The sequence below is a fragment of the Polypterus senegalus genome, chromosome 4 (genome assembly GCF_016835505.1).
Source record: "Polypterus senegalus isolate Bchr_013 chromosome 4, ASM1683550v1, whole genome shotgun sequence".
In the NCBI taxonomy this organism is placed as follows: Eukaryota; Metazoa; Chordata; class Cladistia; order Polypteriformes; family Polypteridae; genus Polypterus; species Polypterus senegalus.
Genome location: NC_053157.1, coordinates 37,354,733 through 37,367,093, shown reverse-complemented (window position 1 = coordinate 37,367,093; position 12,361 = coordinate 37,354,733). Strand labels below are relative to the sequence as shown.

The 12,361-nt window shown below is 37.6% G+C and overlaps 1 protein-coding gene across 7 annotated transcripts in view; it reads right to left on the bottom strand.

Annotated features, from left to right (window-relative positions):
* Positions 1-12,361, bottom strand: part of nedd4l (NEDD4 like E3 ubiquitin protein ligase) — a 115,395-nt gene that overhangs the window by 30,651 nt on the left and 72,383 nt on the right. For all 7 annotated transcript variants that reach the window (XM_039750469.1, XM_039750470.1, XM_039750471.1 and 4 more), the window contains 6 exons: positions 10,305-10,502; positions 9,741-9,818; positions 8,199-8,253; positions 5,019-5,077; positions 3,564-3,629; positions 2,562-2,791 (listed from right to left, as the gene is read on the bottom strand). In XM_039750469.1, the coding sequence (XP_039606403.1) occupies positions 2,562-2,791; positions 3,564-3,629; positions 5,019-5,077; positions 8,199-8,253; positions 9,741-9,818; positions 10,305-10,502 (686 nt within the window). The remainder of the gene's footprint in view (positions 1-2,561; positions 2,792-3,563; positions 3,630-5,018; positions 5,078-8,198; positions 8,254-9,740; positions 9,819-10,304; positions 10,503-12,361) is intronic.

Genomic DNA, 12,361 nt, shown 5'->3' with positions numbered 1-12,361 from the left:
ACCAAATTGTAGCTCTGACACCTACAAATAAAGACAAGGTAAAAGGTGTCCTTGACCAGTGCCAGTATGTGGGTTAGGCTGAGCGGGTTTTCTATTAGATCAGCAGAAGGAGGTCTAATAATTCGGGGAGCCTGGCTGTTCAGATGATGTGTACATATACAACAGAAAGACAAGATGGGGAACTTCTTATGAACTAAAAAGAGACTTTTTTCTTTTAATGATAACCCTTCATTAAACACTGCTACCCAGCATATGTAGCTGGTTCTATCTGTGCACTAAGCACAAGCTTATTTTCGTGATTTACAGTGCTTCTATGAAAGAATGAAACTAAACTTAATATGAAAGTGATGAAAAACTGCATACACAGTCTGTCCAGAAAGAAAACACACTTTTTAAATAGGATGTCAACCAGCCAACAGAGTAGACCTGTGATGGTGGTGGTGTGCTTTGGTTTCCTTCACCTTTAAAATCTCTACTCACTCAATCACACCACATCAACTGGGCATTGAGTACATGTGGTAGAGTGAACTTGCCTCCTGTGCCTTCTGCTATTTTTGCAAGTGGAAATACAAAGGATCTTGAAGAGCAACATGTTTCCTTGAAATTCTGTGTGGAACTGCCAAAAATGTTTACTGGTATTTGTCAGATGTTGCAGCAGCTTTATGGAAAGGATTGTTTGAACCGCACACAATGTTACAATTGGCACTGACATTTCAAATTGGAAAGATGATTTGATTAAAATCCCAAAACTAGATAGTGATCATGATGGGAAAGTGTGTACTTTAACTTATGATAATCGCCACCTAACTCTCCATAAAGTTGCTGAAGAAGTATGCATCAGTAAAAGTACGTGTCACACAACTTTGTCTTAAAAACAGCAGATACATTATGTTGCTGCAAAATCTGTGGTGCGTTATCTTGATAGTTGAGCAAAAGTGAACCGTGTCACAGTTAGGAATTGTTACATCATTCAAATGCTGATTAAAACTTTCTAAAACGTTATAACAGGTTATGAAACATGGGTGTGCAGTCACTGCAGAATTTTTTCTGATCCTGAAGTTGAAATCCACCCTGAAAGGTTGTTGATTTTAAACAATAGAACATTTGCCACAGGACCTTCACAAAATTCCACAAAACAAGTCCCAAGACTCAATCCAGATATGGAAAAAACATCAGGAACATTGTATAGAAAGCGGAGGGGAGTACTTTGAAGGAGACAAGTCTGATTACGTTGTAAGAATATTAATGATTTTTTTTTTTAGGTTTGGTTTCTTTTTGGACAGAACTCGTATATAGAAAACTTAGGCAAATACAGTGCCTTCAGACAAGTTCCTTCACATTTTACACATTTGAGTTGTTGCAAACTTATACTCAAATCACATACATTAATTTTTTCCTTCATCAAGCAATACTCAATACACCAGAATGACAGAGCGAAAACAGGAGTTTAGGAATTTTTATAAATTTATTAAAAAAAAACAAAACCTAAATACTACTTTAACACAAGTATTTAGAACATTTGCTATGACACTTGAACTCTTGCTCAGGTGCATCCCATTCTATTTGTCATCACTGAGATATTTCTATGCCTTGGTTAGAGTCCACCTCTGGTCAATTCAAATGATTTCACAGGATTAGGACAGGCACACTTCTGTCTCTAGAAGGTCCCACAGCTGACAATGTCTATCAGAGCAAAAACCAAGCCATGAGGTTGAAGGAATTGCCTGTAGAGCTTCGAGAAAGGATTGTGTTGAGTCACAAATCCAAGGAAGACTACAACACTTCTGCAGCATTAAAGGTTTCCAAAAGCACAGTGGCCTGCATAATTCTTAAATGGAGTGAGTTTGTAACAACCACAACTCATCCTAGAGCTGGTTGCCTGCCCAACCTGAGGAATTGTGGGAGATGGGCCATAATATTAGGTGACCAAGATATACTTTTCTGGGTGAGCTGCAGAGAACCCGTGTGGACATAGGAGTAACTTCCAAAAGGATAATCACCACTGCAACACTCTACCAAGTGACAGAGTCACCGGACGACACATGAAGGACCACTTGGAGTTTGCAAAGAGGCACTTAAAGGACTCTCAAGACAATGAGAAACAACATTCTCTGGTCTGATAAGGTCTGTTTCACTCAATTCTAAATGCCACAGCTGCTTAAATGAAGTAGTGAATAAAGGGTCTGAAAACTTGTGTCAATATGATATTTCAGTTTTTTTTATTTTTAATTAACATACAAACATTTCTAAAATCCAGTTTTTATTTTGTAATTCTGAGGTAATAATGAATGAATTTGAACAAATTTTAGCATAAGACTGCAAAACAACACAATGTGCAAAACATGAAGGGGTCTGAATACTTTCTGAAGGCACTTTACAATTAGGCACACAAGTGTAAATGTAACCGCAAAAATTGTCAGGCACTAAATTAAATTGGGAAATTTCAAGAAAACCTTCCCAAAACACAGGATCTCAACACTTTCTAGTGCAGCACTTTACAAAAACACAGCCTCATGCTCCCCATGCCCTGGTAAACCCACCATATTCAGGCACAGACTTACGTGGCAGAGTATTCAAAAAGGCCATAATAAGGATTAAACATTTCCTTGGAAAGCAGAAAGAACCACTCTCTGGCTACTCCTCCATAATCGAGCCCCTTCTCTGATTCAAACTCAATCCACAGTCTAGCTTTGAGGATGTCTGGTCTCTTTAGGGACATAATTCTTCTGTAAGATTCCTCAAATATGTTATTTCTGTGAAGCTTCATTTCAAATCTATTAGGGATATCCGCCTACCAGAAAAAAAAAAAAAACACATGGTGGTACAGGAATTAAAAATGAAAATTAATACTGCTTAAATGTAACATGGATATATTTATTTGTTTTACTTTACATTAAATAACAGAAAATGCTGGGATGCAACAGTCTTTAATAATGCTTTATTTATGGGGCCCAAAAATGCTTTAAACTAAGCGCCTTGGGAAATGGGCAAGGGAAAGGCACTATATAAATAAACTGCATTGTTATTACTTGGAGAAACTAACACTAACGACCTGAAAAAGGAACAACACATCTTGGCCGTCATCATAAAGGCTCACTGATGTCTGTCAATGCTTTAAACTAAGCACCTTGGGAAATGGGAATGTGAAAGGCACTATATAAATAAAATGTATTAATATTACTTGGAGAAACTAACACTAACAACCTGAAGAAGGCACAACACATCTTGGCTGTCATCATAAAGGCTCACTGATGTCTGTCTAAAGAAATCCCAGATCTGTGCTCACCCATCTGTACAGGTGCACACTGGCTTAATATTATACTGGTAGGACATGTGCTCAGCTCAAAAATGCAATGTATTGGGCTGTGAAGTTGACACAGAAAACGAGGGCATGCAGCCGTGTTCTGCTCAGGTCATGGGTAACATACATTGCATTTAACAGACATTATATTCATTTTCTGCATGCTGTTGACATGTAAAACGTGCATTTACACCACCCCACAATCCAACTTACTGTTATTAACCTAAAAATGAAGATAGCATCAATCATTTCTATTACTTACAGGTTTCTTCAATTTTTTCCTGAAGTAGTCATACTTTTGTTTGAATTCTCTAGAGTATGGCACTGCCTGTGGAGGACAAGACATGAAGCAAGCAGTTGACATTTGAATTATCATATTAACATATTAAGAGACTTATAATGCAAATGTATCAGGAGGCTAAATTTTAGAACAAAAAAATTGAAAAGATTATCATTACTCAGCTGTAGATTTAGCCAATGGCTTTAGCTACTGCAACTTAACATAATGTAACTATAGTTCATATATACTTTTCTAAAACTGGAGAACCAGCAGGTTAAGTGACCTGCTCAGGGTCACAAAGTATACTGGGGGCAGGGGATGGTTAGGTGTAAAGTCCAAGCCTTGGCCACTACATCACACTGCCTTCATCAGTTTAAAACAAATTATAAATAGCCTCAAGCTAGTCTGCAGGGCATACAGCCGAGTTAAGTTCAATGACACAAACTCATTTACTCCACATACAAAACAAATACTACTGGATTTATTTGAAATATGCTGTCTATCTAATTTAAAGCATTGCAACTTGAATTATGCAACATTAGCCAGTCAGTGTTTTATATACCATCTTTCACAGTACGTGTAAATCAAGGTTATGAAACAATCACAGCTTATTACATTTTGGTTCAGTTATTTTATTTCCTGCCAACACCCTTTACCAACTGATTACAAAGTAAAAGCAAGACAACACAGACTTCTTTATAGAATTTGATTCATTATACGTGATTTATCATAGTTGTTGATACCGGATTGCCAGGTTTTGAGTTGAAGCTTTAGGTGATGGGAGTAAGAAGGCTGCCAGACTGTGTTCCTTGACATTAAATTCACTCTTTTAAGTGATGAAATAATACAGAATGTCAACAATAAGGAATGGACTAACGATTAAGGAATACTGTATACAAGTCTATGAAAAGACCACTTTAGTGCCTCAAGATGTTCTACAGAAAAGAATTCTTATCTCTAATGAAAAAGAAATATTTAGAGCAGAAAGAGACCTAAAATGTCATTTTCCAGTCTTTTACCAGTAAAGAGTCTTCATATAGGAAAAGGCTCATCTGCTGTAATCAATGTCACATGTCTTAGGTGGGCTATCTGTTACAAGGCAGTACAACTGATGTCTCTCTATGTGTTTCAGCTGTTTTTCCCAGTATAAGATGACTAACTTAAAGTGTTAACATAATGTGTGGTCTTAAATAGCGAATTTGTTCTCTGATACATAGCTTTGATTCATTTCTGGTATGCCAGCCTGTTGCATAACTTTCAGTAATTTATTGTTTTATTTTATCAAATGCTTTTCTATAATCAATATCGAATAAGGTTTTACTTCTTTCTAAAACTCTTACAAAGTATCACAGTAGGTTATTATAAATGATTTTATGACTGAGTATTTCAACACATACAGCAGCAATGTGACATCATTTCTATTTGGCAGCTACTTACCGGGCCTGTGATGGCTGGATTCTGCAGTCTTGGATCTTCCCACTGCGTAATTTTACTGTCTAATCAAGAAAGTAAGACACTGAGTCAGGTCCTGGCATGTATGAGAAAACACAGTTTAATCTGTCCTGCACTTTTTAAATATCACAAAATACCACAGATAACATTAGACTAAACTGACTTAAATGTCTTATGTTTTAATAAATAAAGGGTGCCTGCTGTAATAAACAAGTCAAGTCATGGTTACCTTAACAGTGCATTCAGAAAGTATTCACTTCACTTTCTGGACACTTCATTGTGTTCAAGATTTAATTTTAAATGGGTAGATTTTACACTTTGGCCCATCAATCTACACTTAATAACCCATAATGACAAAGTAAAAAATGTTTTCAGAAAGTTTAGCAAATTTATTGAAATCAAAAACTGTTAATTGCCATTCATAAAAGTACTTTGGATAAGCCCCTTTTGACAGCAACAACAGCTTTGAGTCTTCTTGGCCTAAGACTCTAAAAGCTTTGCACACATGGATTTAGATAGTTTATCCCATTCATCCTGGCAGATCCTCTCAACCACTGTTAGGTGGGCATCTGCCATCTCCAGGTTTCATCACACATGTTCAATAGGGTTTAAGTCAGGGCTTTGGCTGGGCCACTCAAGGGCTGTAAGAGACTTGTCCTGAAGCCACTCCAGTATTGTCTTGGATGCTTCAGGCCTTGGGAAAGATGAACCGTCACTGCAGACTGAGATCGTCTGCTCTCTGGAGATGGTTTTCTACAAGGACCTCTCTGTATTTGGCTGCATTCATCCTTCCCTCTTACCAGTCTCTCTGTCCCTGTCACTGATAAGCACAACTATAGATTGATGCTGCCACCACCATGCTTCACTCTGTGGATTGCACTAGGTAATGAGCAATGTCTGGTGTTTGCCAGACATAATACTTGGAGTTCTGCCGAAAGAGTTTCAATTTTTGCCTCATCTGGACAAACAATCTTTTTCCTCATAGTCTCAGTCCTTTAAATGGCATCTGGTAACCTCCAAGTGGGTTGTCATATGCCTCTTACTCAAGAGTGGTTTCTGAGAAGGTCCTTTGCTGCGATGTTTCTCCAACTCTGAAGCTCTGTTAGAGTGATCACCTCAAACTCTAGGAAGAGTTCTGATGATTTCATACTTCTTCTATGTTTCTATTATTGAGAAAACTGTACTCCTGGGAATACTCAACACTTTAGACATGCTTTTATACCCTTGGCTTGATCTATGTCTCACTACAGTTTCATCACAAAGGCCTACAGGAAATTCCTCGGACTTCATGGCCTGATTTTTGTCCTGACATGCAGTGTGAATTGTGGGACCTTATACACACATGTTTGTACTGCATATGTTTTATATGCCTTTCTAAACAATGTCCAACCAATTCAATTTTACATAGGTAAACTCCAATCAAGTTATTGACAAAGCTCAAGGAAGAATAAAGAAAACAGGCTGCAAAGGACCACAATATGGAGTGCCACAGCAAAAGGTAGGAATACATGCATAATTGAGAATGTTCTGTTTTTGATTTTTTTAGTAAATTTGCAAATGTTTCTGAAAACATGTTTTCACTTTGTCATTATGGGTTATTGAGTGTAGATTCAAAAATGTCAAATTTATGTATTTAAAAATAAATCTATAATGCAATAAAGTTTGCAGAAAGTGGAGGAATCTGAATATTTTATGATTCCACTACAGGTAGTCGCCAACTTATGACCATGTTCGGTTCTGATGGACTTGATACAACTCAGTCTGGACATAAGACGGACTGGTTTATGTATTCAAACCTAACCATACAGTATGTATAGTGCTGTATAATAAGTCCCTTAAGTCATATTGCTTGTTTTATATCCTTTTTTACAGTAATTTTTACCACACTGTGTAGATTTTCTTTTTTTTTTTGCTAATTATGTTTTTGTTTTGTTATTTTGTTTCATTATTACTGTAGCTCGCATGGGTGCCGAACCTTAAACAGCTTCACGATTCTTTCCTTTGTCTGTGTTGTACTTTGTATTATATCATCAGTGTGAGCCTCTCCCAGTGTTCATTGTTAACTGTGACAGAAGGAGTTGTACCAGCTGAGTTTGGGTGCTCATATGTTTTCTGTTTTAACATTTCAGTCTGTTAATAATAAACATTAACAGATAAAGGAGAACAGTGTGGTTTTATTACACCTTTATGGCAGTTCACATGAAGAGTCACAATGCAGAAGCTTCAGCGGTTAACTGGATTCAAAGCCAGGCCGCAGTAGTGCAGTGGATGTGGCCAACACTGGTTACAATGGGATAACTTAAAGTCACACGTGATCACATTCGCTTACTTCTTGAACACCTTTGTTTTTGTGTCGAGATCAATTGCCATTTTTCCTGTAAATGTAAGACAAACATAATTGAACGTAGTCAAAACTGCTGCAGGTAATAAACTGAGATCGAGATGAATGAGACACGGCATACGGAGCGTGGTGAACACTGTCATTTGCCTCTGAGGCATGGTAGCAGTCGTAAGTTGAATGGTCGTAAGACACATAGTTGATGACTACCTGTATATACTCTCATGCACAACAGGAGTACCTCAGGATTATTTTAGCCATAGTTTGTGAAACTGCACTGATGAACTGGCCTTTTGCTTGCTGAAGCAAAGTCTGAGGTATATTCTGTTCCTGGTAATGTTTTCACATGTTTTTCTTTAACTTTTAATCTTTAGTTGTACTCATCTCTCAGTGCACTTTGCCTTGTTGCTAACATGTGAAGCTCAGTGTTACAAGCCAATAAATAAACTGTTATTGGGCTCCTGACCAATGAATGGGGGCAGTTCTTCAATTCAAATACTCGGTAGCGTTTGACTTTGTTCTATTTTCGTTCAGGAGATCATTTTCTGGAATTGGTTTATTTAACAATATTTTTGTAACAAATACATGTTTTGGGATGTTATGAACATATAACTGGATGACTTAACATGTGGGTTATGTAACATGAATCACGTGAGATTTTTTCCATGGATGTTTGTGATATTGTTTGCTGTTGTCCAGTATTGGTCACCATAACTTGTTATCTCGCTCTGAATTGGGTAATTGAGAAATTAAAAAATATTTTAGGGATAAACATTTCTTAAACATATTACTGTATTTTAAAGAAGCAAGTAAACTACATTTCTTACTGTGGTCTATGTAGAATGTCCTTCCATCAGCATGTACTCGCTCTTCCCAGCCAGGCTATGACAGGGAATAAATAGGCATATAAATATAATTATACAAAGCTGGCTAACCAGTAAAAGACACAGTCAATTAGTGAAGAGACAAAGAAAAGACAAATAGCATTATTTATAAAACATTACCAAGATTGACTGTTCCAAAGGTAGTGTTAATTACAGAGCTTGCTAGAAAGCCCAATATTGCACATTTTGTCAATGAGTATTAATTTCTCTGCTAAAACATCCGCTGGACCACCATAGGTTATTTCTGAGTGCTTCTCTCTTTTCTCTGCTCAATAGCCTTCCACAGCTTTACTGTTTACTGAGTGAGATTTTCATCTCTTGGCAAGTGACCACACAAAAAATGCACAACCTCTATCGGAAGTCTCCCATGTACAAACACTCACAAAACAAAACAAGTGGATACCTTCAAGTCTTTAGCTTATAAAGCTGAGGCAGGCTGATATTTGGGTTTACTAGGGGGCTCAGCCCCCTGCTTGCTTTGCTCGCCCACCCCCCTGTTTGGTTTACCGGATATGCAATTTAAAGAGATTGTTATTTTCATGGGAATAGTTACATATGCATTATTTTCACTTTATTTTTAAACTTTTGTAAAAACAATACTTGTCCTTCATTTCCGGCCCCGGGCGTGGTCAAATCTTTTTCTCGCAGGACATATAACGTTGCTCATGTCATAAATGGGGGTGTCGTGAAGGGGGTGGCTGAACGCACGCTAAGAAGAAGCGGTTGGATCATTTGCTGGCTTGTTGCTGCTGCTGCTGGCAAGCAGTGTGCCGATCATTTAAAACCCTGTACAGCAGCTGTCCTTTTGCCAGTTCACATCTCTGCCGCTCGCAGTGTGAAGGGTGGGCGTGGGCTGAACGCACACTAAGGAGAAGTGGATGGATCATCTGCTGGCTTGCTGCTGCTGGCGAGCTGCGTGTTCTGCTTGTCGTTGTTTTAAGGGCTGGGAGCACATGAAGCGTATCTGTCAAAAGCATTCCAGCAACTGCTAGGTTAGATGTCCGTGAACCTGTTTTAAATGTTGTCTCATTGCCTTGTCTCGTGGGACGTCAAATTGTCTTCTGAGAAGTTCACGTCTAGTCTCCCTCCCAAGATTTTTTTTTATAATAGAGAGACAGAAATATAACAGTTATAAAGACTGCTTAGAATATCCCAATTTACAATGTAGCTCTTGACCTGCCATAAAGTGAACTTCTGACACTATCAAATTTCATATCATCAATAGTTATTGTCTATGTAAGTGGCATAACATAACTAGTATATTGCATCCGTAACTTATACTCTTCATCCTCAGCTGTCTATAGTTTCAGTTATAACTGTCAAAGTAAAATGACAAGTTATAGTAGCACTCTAACATATTTATAAAGAGTGGTCAGCCATATCCTTACGTGTCTTCATGCTCTGTATGCAGTAAACTACAAAGTACAGACAACAGTAGCACAGAGCACTACATTTCATAACAATGAAATACTGGGGTATACTTACAGGCAGAGGACCAAGGTCACTTGGGTCTAGAGATGCTTTAGTCCTCATATGTACAGGATATTTTAATCGTGGATCTTCCTGTAGTAAAAAACATAAACAAGCAGTCTGTTCAAAACACCCAGCATCCTCTGTAAGACATCCCAACTGACGTATTGGGGATGCACACATTCCAATACCTAAGATTTTGGTGTATTCATAATATGGAAAAACAAATAAATGTAATTATTAATAATATCAGTTTCCTGTCCTCAAACCTGATTTTAGAACTCTTTAGGGTCACTCAAGGGATTTACAGAACAATAAACCTTATCTTATTTTAACAGCACAAACGACAAGCAAGCAGCTGGTGCTACTTTAGGGTGCAGGCTGCCCACAAATTACTTTCTTTCTTTTTCTGTGTGGACATACTGCCGTTTAAATAGTGCTGAGGGTTGGTATCACAGAAAATTATATTTTATCTCTTGACTTAGACTGAAAATCCCGTGAATAAACAGAGACAGACAGGAGAACAGGGCTGAGTGCATGGTCTTCATGAAATACAAACATCAAGCAAAGGAGACATACCCAAGTTGTAGTTCTAGTGTTGTGATCAATGAAGAAGGGACGGCCATTAGGAGCTATTCTCATTTCCCAACCAGGGGGTAGAAAGCTCTGCTGCGTCTTGTGTTGTGGTTTGGGAGAGCTATACGGAGACGGCTGTGGGGACTGGGGGTTGGAAAATGTGTCTTTTACAGTTCGATGAATGGGAACAGTGCTGGCACCCTGTAATAAAAGGAGATGGACATCATCTTTTCATTTAGGCTCTTCGTTTTTTTTTTCTGAACTGAGTTAAATGCCATGTCTTTATTTCATTATAAGTAAATACTAACTAAAAATAAACAGCAAACTGTAAAAGAAAGCTAACAGGAAAGATATATGCAAATTCCATTAAGGGACAAAGCAAATCCTCACTTCTCTGGTCATTCAGCATAGGCCTTCATGCTCAGAAAGTACATTTTACGCTAACATGAAGACAGACAAAGAGAAGTCAGATGATGTAAACGCCAGTCAGTTAAATTTCTGATTAGCATGGACAAAAATATCCACAAATCTCTGGCAGCCTTAAATGAACTTGCCTTCTCAAATATAACTCTCTCTTGTTTTATATACACAGTATATGTTAATAGTATTGGTTTACTACTACAACTTAAGTACAAACGTTTGTATTTACTTTTCTTTTATCAAGATACTCATTTCTTAAACCCACTCATATCGCTCAGCTACAAGAAGATTCCTAAGTCTGTCAGTATGTAGATATATATATGCTAGTCATGATCCTAATCTCCCCCAAACTTGGCCATTAACATTTGCAATTAAAAGCTCCATTGAGTTTCTGGGAGTAGAGAAGAGCCTTCTCTGTTTTGAACTACAGAATCAGATAACGACCTGATGGTAAAAGTGACACCAGACACAAAGATACCATTCATTCCTTAAAGTCAAATTCTGCTCTGTTGTTTCATATAAAGAAGAGTTCCTTTTTCCAATACCTACAGTACAAGAAGAATCCAAACTACTAGTGCCGTAGCTAAACTGTTACAGTTCAAAGTCCATTTTATGTCATAAAGACAAATTCAGGTAATACAATGCCCTTTGTTGACATCAACACACATCAAGCTTTTAAAATTTTAGTAATGACAGTTCACGAGAAAGAAAAGAAGAAAAAAAAAAGAATTTCCTGTGCTCAATTTTTTTTCCATAAACAAGGTTGTGGGGCATCACAGCCTATTTTAACATGATGCCAACTCACTGTGTGTGACCAGTAGAGGGCACAAACTCATCATGTTCTTAGCCATGACTCAGTATGCTTATTTAATCATTGATGTACAGTACAATACGCAGTATATGCACAGTTGATTTTATTCAATAACAGTCATGTATTCTTCATGCTTACACACAGTATTCGTTTGCACTTACAACCATATAATTATTATGCTGAATACTTTTTCATTGATTTCATTTTCCTTGAAACATGTCTTTAGTGTTGCTGTTTCATCGGTCCAGTACCCCAAGGTTCAGATCCTTGTCTAATCACTGTGCAGAGTTAATTCCATATCTATCTAAGGTATTTTCCAAGTACTTCTTTTTATTTCAGCATTCCAAAATAAGGCACAAATGTTAAGTGTTGTTCTTATAGTTGATCCAAACAGAATATTTAGAGTATTCCTTTTAAGTGGGAAAAACAAGTCCAAAGTAGCCTACAGTGCTTTTCAACAAAGCCTCCACTCTATCATCTTTCAAAGACAAGGCTTCATAAACTTGTTTAAATAAAAGTATGACTACAGTTCTCTGCTGCTGAATCTTTCCAAACCAATGGCCAATTTCTGAATTGCTGTTGTTAATGGTAGCAGTACTGCAAAAACTGAATGACTTACTGTTATGGTGTAGCTTTTAATAATTAAGAAGAACAAAATGATACTTTTCTGTGGTGGGCTGGCGCCCTGCCTGGGGTTTGTTTCCTGCCTTGCGCCCTGTGTTGGCTGCGATTGACTCCAGCAGGCCCTATGTTAGAATATAGCGGGTTGGATAATGGATGGATGGAAAATGATATTTTTTATTTGACAGATCTCCTGTGTACTATAAAG